At 34.3% G+C, this 16062-nt stretch overlaps 1 protein-coding gene across 1 annotated transcript; it reads right to left on the reverse strand.

Annotated features, from left to right (window-relative positions):
• Window positions 1-284: 284 nt before the first annotated feature.
• LOC132552473 (protein phosphatase 1 regulatory subunit 42-like) lies at window positions 285-15694 on the reverse strand. Its single transcript, XM_060216647.1, has 9 exons — window positions 15676-15694; window positions 14410-14638; window positions 13858-14027; window positions 13065-13203; window positions 12404-12638; window positions 11348-11482; window positions 10635-10721; window positions 5755-5869; window positions 285-823 (listed from the first exon to the last, which is right to left on the reverse strand). The coding sequence occupies exons 2-9, from the start codon at window positions 14542-14544 to the stop codon at window positions 679-681; spliced, it is 1161 nt and encodes a 386-aa protein (XP_060072630.1). The 5' UTR covers window positions 14545-14638; window positions 15676-15694; the 3' UTR covers window positions 285-678.
• Between the last annotated feature and the right edge of the window lie 368 nt (window positions 15695-16062).

The following is a 16062-nucleotide window of genomic DNA, read 5'->3' on the forward strand; positions in this document are numbered from 1 at the left end:
CAAGGTCAAAGATGTTCCCAATCTCTTTACTACAACATCAGATTACTTGTATCACAAATTGAAATTCTAGATATTTCTATATGTTTATCTCCAGCCATTTTGTAGCATTACTGTTAATTGTTTAAGGTTATAAGTAATTAGGAAAAACAAATATCAAAACGTTGTAGGGAATCAAATATATATTTCTGATAATTTGAAATATGTTATTACTAAAAGGCCATTAAATCAGCTGTTAAGACTGGATTTAGTAACAGATGTATTGTCCAACTGTTTGTGTCATTGAAGACCTGGCCAGCAATCTGTTTCTTTGAAGCCTCGATCTGTTGTAATTATTATCCATTCAGTCTGTGTACTGTGAACTACCAGGCACAAAAGTATATGGCACATACAATATTGGGCCAGCTCTAAGGTCTGATTTCAATATCTACAACAAATAATTAAGCCTCCGATGATTACTGGTCAGAACTGCCCTCCCAGTACAGTGACACAACAGATACTATATACTGAAAAAAGGTTAAGCACCCTTCAAAAGCTTCAGTGTCAAATAATTGCTGCACAACAGATCAAACAGTTGATTTCCTAGCATTGAACACTGCTATGAAACAGAACACCAATGTCACATGTCTTTGTTGTGTGATGTGTTTGACCTGTGTAATCACACATGTCTGTATCAGTCACTCAATGTATGATCATCCCAGGATGTATGTGTTGGGTGCTGTCAAGGTTTCCAGACAGTTCAAAGGTCATGCTCATTAGTGGGCGTCGCCTGAGTGGTGCTGAGGCCACTGACGAAGGTGGTAGTGTAGCAAATTCATCAGCATGCCTGTGGAGAAAGAGAATATATAAACAATTAAATATCAAATGTTTGATATTGGAAGATTCTGTAAAAAACGCCGTAAAATCTTACCACAGGAGAGTAAATTTCATCCACATTGTAAATCTGTAAACAGAGTTTGGAAATCAGTTGTGGGGACTAATTATTATTCAGGAGATTTGTGTCTGGGACCATTTCTTGTCTAAGAAATTGTTTTTGTCTTGTTTTTATACTAATCGTCAATTAGAGTCATTTATGGCTAATTAAGGAAATTTATGTTGCTGATCATTCATTATTTAGAAATCAGTGTTGAGGACCAATCATTATGTAGGGAAGCCTGTGTTGAGGACCATTCATTATTTAGGGAAGTCTGTGTTGAGGACCATTCATTATTTAGAAAATCTGTGTGGAGGTCCATTTATCATTTAGGGAAGTCTGTGTTGAGGAGCATTCATTATTTAGAAATCAGTGCTGAGGACCATTCATTATCTAAAAGTTAATGTTGGGACTATTCATTATTTAGGGAAGTCTGTGTTGAGGACTATTCATTATTTAGGGAAGTCTGTGTTGAGGACTATTCATTATTTAGGGAAATCTGTGTTGAGGACTATTCATTATTTAGGGAAATTTGTGTTGGGTCATTCCTTATTCTAAAAGTTAATGTTGGGACTATTCATTATTTAGGAGAACTGTTTTGGGACCATTCATTATTGCCTAACAAAGCTATAACTACAGATGTTGAGAAAGCAAAGATAATATCTTCTGTATCTCTAAGACAAGTTCTGTTTTGGTTCATTAGAACCCTGCTAAGATTCATATCAACATATCTATATGATGTTAACACCATTTTCATCATATGTGCATCTAGTTATTTATTTCTTTTTCTAATATTCATGTGTCTAGTTTACAAGGATTTTCTAAAAATAGCAAGTTACAACCCTGAATCTTGTAATTGTTATTTTATCCTTTATATGAATGTGAATTTTGATAAAAATCTTTCAAGAAATAAAACGCATGAAGCATTGACAAGGAATTTCTTTAAAAAAAAGTGAGTGGCCTTAACCTTGGCCATTGGACCTTGAAATTTCAACTTGTCTGAAATATAATGGTCCTTTATGAATATTAATTTTGATAAAAACTCTTAAGGAAACAAAGGTTATAGAATTGCTGAGATTTACATCTTTACACTTATAGAGATCTGAGCAGAAAATGTTGCTCGATTGGATTTACAATTGTGTAATCCTACAATACACAAAAATATGAATTCAACAACATAATGTATTTCATTAGTCAATTAGTCTCTGCAGAAAAAGAGAAAACACACCATGCAAACTCACCAAACCTTATCTTCAAATTAATGTTAGGTCACATACAATGTTAAGTGTCCAATATGTATAGAAGTCACTGTGTGTGTAACAGTAACCCTCACCCTTATTGTAATATATACAGCCAGTACATCAGTAAACCTTCAAGTAATTTGCTGAAGACAACAATAACTGAGATCAACTTGAATGTTAAGAGGTCTTTGTGTCTTCCATGTCTATATGTAAACAGTGAGAGTTGTATGGCAGGATTCTATAATTACCAAAAAAGTACAGCAAATTAAAAGACATTTTACAAACATCTATTTTTCACAATTATGATGAGGGTTTTTTACTATTATGTTAAAATAAGATAAGAAATAGTCTCTCTGTACCGTAGTTGCAACAGATTTTTGAATGAACTCAATCCATTGGTCTCTTGTTGTTTATTACTGTGAAATAAGTTTTGTATCTTTAATAGTTTAATAAGTTTTGAACTTTATAAGTTAATGCTACATTACTACAGGTCACTAGGTAAGAAGTTAACACATCTAAACATGATCTTAGACTGTCATAGTATAAGATGAGATTAATGGAGAGGTGTGTAGAGTAAGAAATACAAGATTTTAACCTGATAGCATCTCTCAAGTAATTCATCTTTATTTTGAATTGTGTTAAAAAATTCTACAAATTTTGCTGTAGATTTGTAACATTATATTAACTTAAGACTTTGAAATGTTTACATCTGAAATGTAACTGAGAGTTTAAAAGGACTATTACAACAATGATAATAATAGGGAAAAAATTTCAAAATTCATGAAATATTTCCCTGCCAGTCTACCTACCATACAAAAAGTTAGGTTTATGTAAACACACATTGTATTATAACTGATTGAATGAACACCTAGGCATTCCTTTATTCTAAATTAACCATAAGTTAGGATATAACAATGGTAAACCTTACAACAGGCACCTCAGCTAAACCATGTTTGTACAGTCATAGATTGCAAGTTTTCATATGCATCTGGAAGTCTGAAAGGAAATATAAACCAAATCATGAGGAAATGTGGGTAGGCCTTTAGTAGTATAGAGGTGACACAGTAGGTATCGAGAACTAAGGTACTTAGGGGATTTGTTGTTCCTTCTCTTCCAACAAATGTGAGGTGACACACCCCTATATTGTATGCACTGTCTCATCTTACGTTAGTTATGTAATGAATGGCCAATTTCAATTTATGATAGAATAACAAGTAAGTTATCATATGTCTGTCTCAGTCTGTAGCTAGATGTGTTAGTCCTGGCACCTATATTCCAAATAAGAATTGGTAAAATGTATGTATGACTAATAAATATTGAAAACGTATACACATTTATATCACACTTAACACTGTCACAGTTTTAGTGTGAATCACCTCAATATAAACTGTTAATGTAAATGACTGGACTTGGGATTATCAACATTTATGAATAATGAAAACAAATACAGATGTCAAAAGCATTTAGCTGGACAGGTTGGCCTGGACACTATAGTTGGTCCGGACACTATAGTTGGCCTGGACACTATAGTTGGCCTGGACACTATCGTTGGACACTATTGTTGGCCTTGACACTATAGTTGGTCCGGACACTATCGTTGGCCTGGACACTATTGTTGGCCTTGACACTATAGTTGGTCCGGACACTATAGTTGGCCTGGACACTATAGTTGGTCCGGACACTATAGTTGACCTGGACACTATAGTTGGTCCGGACACTATGGTTTGCCATAGACACTATGATTGCCATGGACACTATGGTTTGCCATGGACACTATGATTGCCATGGACACTATGGTTGCAGGTTTGGACAACATAATTGGCCAGGACTGTATGGTTAGGTCTGGATACTAATTTACTATGGTTAACCTGGACACTATGGCTGGTCTTGACACTACAGTTGGTCTAGACACTATGATTCATCTGGACACTAATGTTGGCCTGGATATTAATTTACTACGGTTAGCCTGGACACATTTGCTGGTCTGTAGACTATGTCAGGTTATAAACAATGGCCTGGATACAAAGTAACTATGGTTGGCCTGGACACTTTTGTTCATCTGGATACTATGGCAGTGTTACAGCAGTACAACAGTGGTCATGTGATGGTCAGCTGACAGACATGTGACCAAATACATGAAAATATTGCTGACAATTTTGTGAAGCAAGTGATTAAATGCAGGAAAAATGCAAACACAGAATCATGGCTCTCAAAATGATGGCATCTTACATGGATTTTAAACCAGTTGGCAAGACTCAACAGCATTACTACAATGGTCAAAATTACTCTATTTTTTCTTATGATTAAGTATTCACAGCAGGGCAGACTAGCATCTTCCAGCATGATAATGTAAAGCAGCACACCTACAATAACATTGTCATGTGTATATTGTAAATGTAGTTAAGTCCATGGCATTGACCTATCACTGGGTGGCTGTGCTACATAGAAAATTCAGTGAATTTGATGTGAAAGACATTAAGCTATGTCACCTGTTTGTGTTGATACTGACTAAAACCATATGACTTTGAGTCAGTGACCTATGACCTCTGGCTACACACAGATGATACAGACTCAAACATGTCAGTAAGCAACCCAAACTTGGACTGGAACAGGTGAGTAGACAAACTACAATCACACAGCAGAGGGACAATACATTACCTTAACAGCCTGTCAGGTCATCACTATGGTTCTAACAACAGGCAAACAATGTGTTATCAAAATCAGGGGCTCAGCTGTTCACTCTTTCCTTTTCAACAAGCTCTATACTTACCAAATTTATATAATCAACTACAGTTAAGTAATTAAATCACTTTAGATACTATAGATACTTAAAGTACAGAACTAATATATTCTGAGAGAGTTAGATCTGACAGGAAATACATAGTGATCGTCGTGTAATCAAGAAGGCTTCAAATAAATTTAAATATTATCCTCAGATATTTAACTCCAGTGCAGTCTCATTCCATCTTTGTCATTTCTAGCACATGATTGAACAAGTCAAATGTCCCTAGGTTTATATAAATTTTAACACATCGTAACTGAAATTGTGTAAGAGTTGTCTTCTCTCAAAAAATGACATTAAGATTATCAGAGTACGTTCATATATCCGATGAGAAGTATTAAGAAATCTGAATTAAACAAAATTCTATAGGTTTCCCATTAGTATGGAATTCTTCTGTACAGGAAAAATTCTCAAACATGTGGTATACATCCTCCATTGGTCTGACTCAGAGTAAGGTAGTTTATCTCTGTAACTGGTCTGACTCAGCGTAAGACAGCATACATCCTTAACTGGTTGCACTCAAAGTAAGGAAGTTTACCTCTTCAACTTATCTGACTCAGAGTAAAGTAGTCTACCTCCAAAACTGGCCTGACTCAGAAGAAGGCAGTTTACATCCTTAACTGGTCTTAGGTTAATCACCTGGGTTGAAATTGGCACCTTACTCAGCTGTTCTAATAATGCTACTCTTCCAATCAACTGCTAGGGAGACTAACTTCTTCCACTTGTAATTTTCAACTAATACCATTAAGAGTATTACTTGCGCTCTTTACTAGTAAAAACTCGCTTCTTACATGCCTAAGTGACCTAACCTGAAGACTCACTTTGATCTAAGTACCCCACTCTTGGCTTTCACTGCGGTTGGCTCTTTCTCCCTGGAGGCAGGTTCCATGGTGGCAGTTCGGGCCAACAACTCATCGAACTGTTTCCTGGGAAGTCCTGGGAGACACAAACACAAGAATTAAGAAAGATATGAAGGTGTTAATTGTCACATAGCAACCAAAACTTTCCCATAACCATAGATTTTAAACTGAAATCCACAAATTCTGCGGAAGCAATGAGCTATTATTTTTCATGTTATTTGCAACAAAACATTTTATACATTCCGTTACCAATTGATCAGAAACACAAATGTAACAATCATCAAAATATATTGCACAAACAAATACAAAATAACATTCAAGGAACTTTGAATTACACGCATGAGATTCACATTTAACGACACTTCAATATTTCCCCTAACTGTATTTTTTTATGTGATTATTAAGTACCTATGCTCTTGATTGTTAGACAATATGCAAATTCTTAATTGATAATTTACATTTGAATCAATAATAAGAAGTAATTCTAAAAACATAACTGAAATTCTACATTGAGTTCAGTGCTATCTAAACCCAGTACAAACCCAGTTTATACTCAATGGTTATCTACATGATATAAATATATATTGTTAAAAGCTACTGAAAGAAAACTGATTATGTGGTTTAGTTTGAATATAACCCTTAACAATATCATCAAATAATTTCAACACATTGTCATGTATTCTGGATTTGGTTGATATGATCGTTTTTCATTTTCTAGGGTTACAACATTGGAAATTTCTGAATTTATATAGGTAATTCAAAATTTCAAAACTTTAATCATGTGGACAGCAGGGTGTATATATACCCTTTTACAGACAATTCCAATAGGATTTTGAGACATGTGACAACTAGATACAGATACAGGCTAGCTCAACAGAATTTTAATGAATGTATGAAAATTACATATCTATACAGGCTAGTCCAACAGAACTTTGAAAAACAGTGATATTTGAAATCTGTGCTGCACAGTGCACATAGTTGGTGACAGTGTAACAACATAAAATATTAACACCCTAACATACTAAAAGTTTGACTTCATTCTATAATCTAATATAGCAATGAAAAGTTTTGTACATTTTGTTTGCGGTTTTTATGGAAAAGATGGACCCATTAAACAATACCAAAGCATGCATCACTTTTTACATCGTTTTGTTTTAATGATATCACCATACCAAAAGCAAAAGAATTTCAGACTGAAGGAGAGCTACCTCCTTCCATACTGGCTAGCTTTGATGATTTGAGCAGAAATAATTGTTACCTGCTTTCCACACAATAAATAACCAATAGCAATCATTACCGTCCCACAAAGAACCTTACATATTCTATGTTCTCGCAGTAAGATAAGTCATGCAAGTTTACCTTCTAAAACAGTAGAATTTACCCATCACCTGTAGATCACAAGCCGTTCTTTTTACCAAGGCATACATATCTACTATCTAAGACATATTTACTACATGTATGTATATATAAATAGAAATTGAGATTGAAATTAAGTAATAATTTCTTGCATGACATTGTCATGATACTAATAAAAGTGAAACCTAATAGACTTGAGTAGATAGTCATTATCTAGCAGGCATTGTATTATACACAATCTACTTCTCACAAGAAAATTTTAAAATTATATGTTGCAGTCAACAAACTGCAGCCAACAGCATATTTATGTTATATACTGGCAACACAAAAAAGTGTAGCCATCCAAACTACGAGTTAGGTAGGTACCCCTAACCAAGAATTCACTGATTATATGTCTAGCACTAATACTTAGGACAGTTATATTTGCATGGGAAAGGAATGCAAGGAAGAGGTTTCTGGACTACACATGTTTTCAAAATGTTATGGCATTACCACTTCTATGCTTCTTAGCTGATCTACGGGCTTCAGAACCTGTGTAAAACAGAATTCAAATATGGCCACCTTAGCAACATAACATTTTCACCAACACACTTACAGAAACATTTGACATTTTCCAACAGCATGCAGACAAGGTTAGGTTTAGTTGTATATGAACTGTATAACTAGCACCTTCAACATGTTAAGTTATAGTTATAATGTACTGGTATAGTTGCATTTGTTCATGTTTAAATTTTATTGACTATTTGAATGGGAGTCCCATTACTTATAGAACACATTAATACTCTTGGTTTAACTTTCCTCAACTGTTTACTCCATATTACAATCAACAGTTGGACATACTCACCAGCCATTATTTCCCAATATTACTTAGCTACCACACTAACTAATCCTGAATCTAACTGTCACTATCAGATATAACAGTGCACACAGTTTGTGTTATAAAAAAACCAATCAGTTATGTTTCTTTGTGTTACATCATCTCATCATATTTCACACTAAATCAAGCATTAGGATCCACTCCAAAACAAATTTTATGCAGTGTTAAAAAAATGCTTTATCTCCTTACATGTATTTATTGCAAATCAACAATTGATCTAAACAATGGGAGTGAAACTTTCACAAGATAGATACAAGATTTTTACATTTTCTCCTAACTTCTTATTTACAATGTTGAGTATTAATAGTCAATCATTCTCATCAAGAATATTTTTTTTTGTGTGATTTGAAATAATATGTACCCGGTACATTTAATGTATGTCATAAATACTTGGCATAATTAGTCAGGTGTTAAGATGTCATAATATACATTTACAAATGTAAAATGAAAATGAAACCGTTTTATGAATACAATACAGTGTTTGTCATTGTTAAGATACAAAACCAATACAACCATGCAACAATACATGCAATGCAAGCTTCTAATATATAATACAGTTCAAACACAATGATAATGATATCAGTTTAATGCGAGTCTCACCTTTCATCATGAGCCCTATAGGATAAAACATGCAAGATAAGTACCTGGCCAAACACTGCTCTCCACTACACTATAATACTACAGCTACACAGGCCTGTTGTCCATTAGCCCGCAGTCAATTCCCAAAGCTAATAACCAGTCAATAATTAGTATGCATAAAGTCATTTAATGTTATTTAAGTTCTTCACCATTTCTAATACCACGAAAAAAAAAGCATGAAAAAAATTAATTTGTTACACTGATATTTAGGCTGGAGCTTCACGAAAGTTCCTTAACTGCAGGACACATGCACAGTGTATTTCTGAACTAAAATTTGTCCATAGGAAAGCTGAAGATAGGTAAAATGTCAAAATTAAAAGAGTTGAATTCTGTCCTGCTTTCCTATGGAAAACTTTCAGTTGACAAATTTCCTTAGGTAAGAAATGTTCGTGAAACTGGGGCCAGGTCTTGTTTACATGGCAGAGGACACATGTTGTTATTGTAAATAAACTTTGTAGAAGATAGGAAGCATTATAAGTGGTCATCAGTGTCCAGTATACTACATCCTACCTCCTCTGATATGGGTCCTCAATATTGTCTTGGCTGTCATTAAGAAGATAGTCACATGGTATTACTAGGCACACTTTATATATTGTCCTTTAATGTAACTAAAATGTCTTTACATCATACAGCAAGTGGTGTATTCTACATAAAGAGCATGCTGTTGAGAGTGGGTAGACCAGACTGTGGAAAGACCACATCTAGATCAACCATGTTCGGTAAATACTTGATTGAAAAGAAGATGTAGAAATCAAATTAAACAATGAATAGGTCTGTACTACTACTGTCTGTATGTAGTGTAATGATATTCTGTACAGGTATTCTCATATACAGGTGTAAATTAAAGATTATCACTGGGAAATTCTAGCTGAATATAAAGGCACATGCAAACAAGGATCTCTGCTATAAACTTGTCTAACGTTCACCTGGATAAATCATGATAGGGATGAGAATGACAAAAGACTATCCTATAATGTAACATATACCTCAGTGATATCAGTAAATTGGCTAATGTCTGAAAAGTAATCAGTGGTCATTAAAAACAAGTTTTCTTAGTAACTATTAACACACATAATACAGTCTGTATATCATTAATACTTATAAGTAAACCTTTTTGTCTGTCATGTCTGTATATATTCAAGGCTTATAATTTTTCTCACAAACTCTATGGACTAAGGAATGTATCCAATTAAAAAAAAACTTCTTATCAAAATATTTTTTTATTAGGAATGTATTTTTTTCTAATTTGGCTTGTTACTTCTGGGTGATGTAAAAAATAAAAAGTTGGTAAATTTATTCAATATGTAAAGAAAGGGTATTGCATATTTTTTGACCAACACCAAAGCAGTTTAAATGTGATGACTGGGCGATAAGCTTTAAAAGCACACAGGGATATAAGCTTTGTAATAATTGGGTGTCTGCTACTATCAGGTGTGGTAAACATACATTATAATGTGTGAAAGGCAATCATGCATATACTGATCATGTCAACAACAATGTTTTATAACTGGGGTCAGCAATAACTTCCTTTAGTAACCAAATTTCCAAGGTATATTAATGTCACATCAAAATTTCAAAACCGTCACCATCAACAATTAAATGTATGATACAGATATAAATGTAGGGATTTGACAGATTGTAAGGAGGGGAAATGAGTCAGGTGGATAGTCAAAGACAGTAAAATAACTGTCGATGATTAGTTAGCCTAACAGAAAAATGCACTGAAGTTGAACATTTCATTGTCAATTCTTTCAGTAATAAAACAATCAATTCAAAATTACTCTAAAACTTTGAAATTCCACATCATGAGATGTTTGTCTTTAACACAAGATAAGACAAGTTTGGTGACAGATCATTGATAATATTTATTGTGTGATTTATATTTCATATACTTTGTGCCTCAGGGTGAGATTACAGACACAGTTAAATATATATGTTAGACAATATCAGATAAAAACTTTCAACATACCTGGCATCATATAACCTGGGATCTGACTGCTCTTCACTGGGCGGGCGGGATCCTTAACAGGTGGTAGCTCTGCTGATCTGTGGGCTGCTGAACAGATAAACAGCAATATACAATGTATATATATATATATACAACCAACTCACCAAATCAATAGTTCAATCTTTTGGGTACTGTGATCTGTTATACCATAAATTTACCAGCAAAGCTATAGAATATTGAAAAAAAAAACTTTTACCCCCTCTATTACCATATCTATGCTATCCTGTAACAAGCTCATGCCTGGTAATAAGCCCATCCATGTTAACTACCTATCAAAGAATTATCAACAAATGTTACTTCATTGTAGTCCATCTCTGACTGGAATCAGAAATACCACACATTGACCAGTCAGGCTTACAGAAAGTTGTCTGTTGTCAGTATTGGTTTTATACCTAAAGTAAAGGAATATAGAAGGTAATTGGCAATACCAGGCTAGTCTATCCATGTATATATCTAAATCCCAAACAACAATGTGAAAGTTTGATTTTAAAATTATAGACATGAAATAGATGAAATATGAGTTGATATTGACCCGTGCATGTTTTAACCTTACCCCTTATTACACTTTTGTGTGTTGATAGGAATAACAGACACCATATCAAGTTATATAAGGATTTCCCAATATCTTTGGCCATTAAAATTAAGAAAACCATTCCACAACAGGTATCACTCACCACTATCTCCTAAGTCTGCGTATGCACTTCTCTGATATATTTCATCTCGTTTCTTCTTCTGTGTTTCTTTATTTGCATGCCATTTTCTAAGAAACTGTCTTGATGTTTCTGTTATCTCCTTTCCATCTAATACTTCTGCAAAGTTAACAAAACAAAAAGTTCAGGTATTAAATAACACCATAGTGTTGTACATAGTATGACACCTGATTAAGTCCTGAGTACACAACATAGTGTTGTACATAGTATGACACCTGAATAAGTCCCCAAGTACACAAAATGAATATTCATCAACAAATTCTGGCTGATCAATACTTGGAACTACAAGTTTCTAGTCAATAGAAATGAAGATGGAATGTTAAATGAAATGTTGTTAGGTATGATCAGACATCTTTGTGATTTAGGTTAATCTTATACTAAGTAAACTTGTGATGGATGTGATTTATTGAAATGCACCGTTCAGTTTTTATCTGTATTGTAAGTCACAAAAAGTTTGTTATCTTGAAATTAAAGGAACTGTGATAAATACTTTGACTTATCTAAATTTCACCCAAAACAAAATGTCCCAATAAGGTTGATCATATCAGTTTTCTGACAAGGATTACGCTAGGGGCTACAATTGCATGGTACTCAATGTTACACACAGCATAATTTAATATGTTATTTGAAATCATAGCAAATAAACAGAAACAAATTGATTTCTATTTTCGCATTTTAATTGTTTGTTCATCCAAATCACAAAACTGTACATGCAACTTTTTTGCATATTCTGTGAAATGTAATCCTCCATATCTCAAAAAAAAAAAGGCTACAGTAATAGTAAACTTTTACACCTCCCCCACCCCTCCAAAAAAAAAGGTTGCTAGTATCAAACACATTCTGAACCAAGAGGAAAGTCTCATGTTTTAGGCCTGCAACAAAAGCATGATATCAGATGACTGTTTAAAATAACTTATGATATTCATGCAGTACAAGAAAATTAAGATTACACATAATGTCAGCCTTAACCTGAAAAATTAACTTCTCACATATAGCTGAATACTTTTGATGTGCCCTTACCTAGAGTTTTTGCCATGACAATGATCCTGTCTCGGTACTTGGCTTTGTGACATACAGGGTTTCCCATCAGTTCAAGCCTCCATAAAGTAGGCCAGTTGCTGAAGTTGTGTGCCAAGTCCTTCATATCACTTAACTCATTGTCATTGGCCATAAACTGGGAGATATTTCTCAGACCAATCATGTCGAGGACACTGTCCAGCCCATTACCAGACACATTGAGAACCTGAAGGGACATCTGTAACAGACAAAGCCGATATAAAATCATATCAGATGTGTGCCTCTCCCATTAGATATTAATGTATCTCTCCAAGCAAATAATAGAGGCAAAATATCCCTTTCCCCAACAAAAACACAAAAATTAGATAGAGCAAAAAATTACAGAAGTTCTTAACCTGAGGTGTTGAGAATTTTGATTATCAAATCAACATATTTTAAAACACAGAAATTGACCAATCATATAGTGGAAACATATTCTTACAGGTTTCATAAGGAAACATAAAGTTTTTTATAAATACAAAGTAAACATATTTATCTCCTATTCACCTCATCTACTGATGAAAAGCAATGAATTCTAAGGAGCTTGAGGCACTAACATATCACAAGGATAAACAGCATCAAATGTTTATAACAACAACAGTAAATTGTAACTTGTCATACTTACAGCTATTCCTTTTAAGGACCTTGGGTCAAATAAAAGCTTCTCTCCTGGCGGTAGCCTCTGGTTTTCAACATGAAGTTCTTGAAGTTTATCCATTTTTTCTAGACCTTCTAAAACGGTAATACAATTACCTCCCAAATACCTATCAGAAGCAACAGAAATTCATTTTACTTGTCAGGGAATAAAGATCATGGTTAGTCAAGGGCTATTCCAGTAAAACATCTACTTGACCCTTGGACGCCAAAATAATTCTCTTCTATCCATGGTTCAGTCTGTTGTCCATTACTTCCCTCAGCAAATCATCAAATAATTTGATGGGTGGTGCCCCTTAAAAAACCTGCAGTCCTGGGCTAAAATAGAAGTTTTACTCTAATAGCCCTAAGAATATCTGTGAAACATATATGTCCTTACTCCCTATTCCATGAAATGGAGCAAGACTGAAAAAAAGCTTTCCCCTAGCTCCTGAAACGTGAAGTCTAACCACAAGTTCAGTCAGTAGAATTTTTGCAAAAAATGTGAAGTTTTACATTAAAAAGATTTTATCTGATCAACGATGTTACTACAATTTCAATGTTAACCAAGGATGCACTATTATACAGTGATAATCAAAGTTTGATGGAAAGATACATGTAGGGAAATTGCTGTATCTGTCACTCAACATTTCAGGATAATAACATATGAATTAAGTCTTCTTACCATTGCTGATAAAGTTAGACAAGCATTGGGCATTTATGTAATTCTACTGATCACATCAAGAAGAACACATTTAAACTAATTTACACACACATCTACTCACAATTTCTGAAGACGAGTCAAAGGTGACAGGTTTTCTATTCTGGATATATCGTTGTTCTGCAGATACAACATTGTCAGGTTCATGTTGTGATGTAGTGATGGAATCCTACTTAACTGGTTGTCATACAAATACAATACAGTCAGATTACGGCACATACTTATATCTTCTCCCTGAAATTGATTAATTAGACATGTTAGGATATTGGTGAAACATATTTCATAAGGATGATGTGGGAAAAGAAAGAAAACAATAGATCTAACATGTGTTTTACAAGCTCTAAAATTATATAGGAGGTAGCAGACAAATGACTTTAGTCAGAGTTCATACTTTACTTCATTTTTTGCAGCAGCACTATACCATTCTAAGAGGTACCTGTATACTACATTCAGATGGAAAGATGGCAGAGTAAAAGGCACAAAATGACATAAAGAAATGCAAAACTATAAATCCCCTCTATAGTTGAAATGATTGAGGTCTAATGACCAAACGTATCATTCTTTTTCCATGGGTTTGATTAAAACATGTGCAGTTGCCCACACAAAAATACATTACCACATCATCAATGCTTCTGTCTTCCAAGTATAAATGTGTCAGTCGTCGAAGATACTGTTGCATGGATTCATCCCGCTTCTTTTTTGTATACCCAGAGGTGCCCCTGGCAATGAGGTCAAGTGTAAGCTTCACCATGATGTTGAAAGTTCAGTGAGACTGTGGGTCTAATGATCAACAAACTCAGGTCTTCAGTGTCAGATGTATTCTAAAAAACACCCTGAGCTTCCTCCTGGAAAAAAAAATATTTGAAAGTGTTTAATCTTAGATAAAAGGATATAACAGAAAACCTTTAATTAAAAAAATCAACATCACACATACATTTTCTGATAACAATTTGTACTGGCATTTACCTGCCTTTCACTGACATGGTAAGATGGTGTAATAACACAACCATTGATTTACATGAAATACATGTTAAATGGGTAGTATTTCCATATCATCTTCTCCACCCACTTCTGATTCTCTACCACTTGCTAAAGAACAGCTAAGCAATGGGCTTACTTATGTTTAAATACATGACAACATGTTACATAGTTTATAGGTAATCCAACATTGGGATGATTTGCAAAACAATAGTAGCCTGATGTCATCTTCCTATGATGGAATTAGAAATCAACCATTATGTTGTGAGCCAATGTATATCAGTAGACATGATGCTTTGAGCAAATGCATGTCTGTTGTCTGCATGAGTTTGCAATTACACTTGTAGCAGCTTTCTATCAGAGTCAAATACTGAAATCAAGTACATGTGGTGTTGTCAGGAGTCAGTATTGTGTTATCATATGTTCAGGAATGTTTTGACAGACGAGGGTAGTACCTGTGCATACATTAAGTTTACAACGTTAAATGAAGTTGAATAACTTCTAACCTAAGGTCAAATATCGAAGATCTGCACAAAATGTTGTGAAAGTATGGATGACAACTAAAAACCATCAATTGATATCTGGTTTGGTCGTGATCAGTTCCAATTGCACTGAAAGCATAAATGTGCCCCCGAGAGCCGTGATACCTAATGCGCTGCCAGTGTGATTGCCGTGTTGTGTGCAACCAAGCATACTCTTCACTTTCTCCTGGTTTTAGACGCGCTGGCGGCGGGGGATGATGTCTGTTTGGCTAGAGGTTTCCGTACATATGACACCTTGGCCTCATGTACGTGCAGCAAACAGTAAATCTTCGACATAACAAGGTTGTCGAACGTTTAAATAGTTAAACGAATTAATGTATAGCAATGCCATTTTACTTTTGCCGTAACCGATAAATACTTACATCGCTAGATATGGTTATGCTGGTTGAAGTATTCATCTGTGTTCAACTTCAACTCTCATAACATGAGCCTAACAACATATCCTTACTTCCACCTATAAGAAATAACTCGTCATACTATTTCAGTGTGACATCAGTTTTCTAATTATAAACAGTCAATATGCATTTGATTTCATAGAGGTGTCAAATACTCTTATGGATAATGAAATACATCCTATTTTGAGATAAATTAAAGATTTATAGTTTGACTTTTTTCTATGCGGAGGAATATAATATACCTACAGCATCGTCACGTGACCTGTTGTCAGGCAACTTAGTATTCAATAATTAATCTTCATGAAGACAATTTCCATCATTGTTTTACCAGATAAAGGAAGTTCGGAAAATGCC

Source organism: Ylistrum balloti, unplaced genomic scaffold, assembly GCF_031769215.1.
Source record: "Ylistrum balloti isolate Yb309-2 unplaced genomic scaffold, AGI_CSIRO_Ybal_v1 Utg370248, whole genome shotgun sequence".
Classification (NCBI taxonomy): domain Eukaryota; kingdom Metazoa; phylum Mollusca; class Bivalvia; order Pectinida; family Pectinidae; genus Ylistrum; species Ylistrum balloti.

Bases quoted from the DNA above. Each gene is read 5' to 3' on its own strand.
- LOC132552473 (XM_060216647.1), bottom strand. From the start codon at position 14,544: ATGGTGAAGCTTACACTTGACCTCATTGCCAGGGGCACCTCTGGGTAT. The intron at 14,028-14,409 runs GTAATGTATTTT...AATCAATTTCAG, and splicing joins ACAGAAGCATTGATGATGTG to GGAGAAGATATAAGTATGTG. The intron at 12,639-13,064 runs GTAAGTATGACA...TGTCTGTTACAG, and splicing joins GGTCCTTAAAAGGAATAGCT to ATGTCCCTTCAGGTTCTCAA.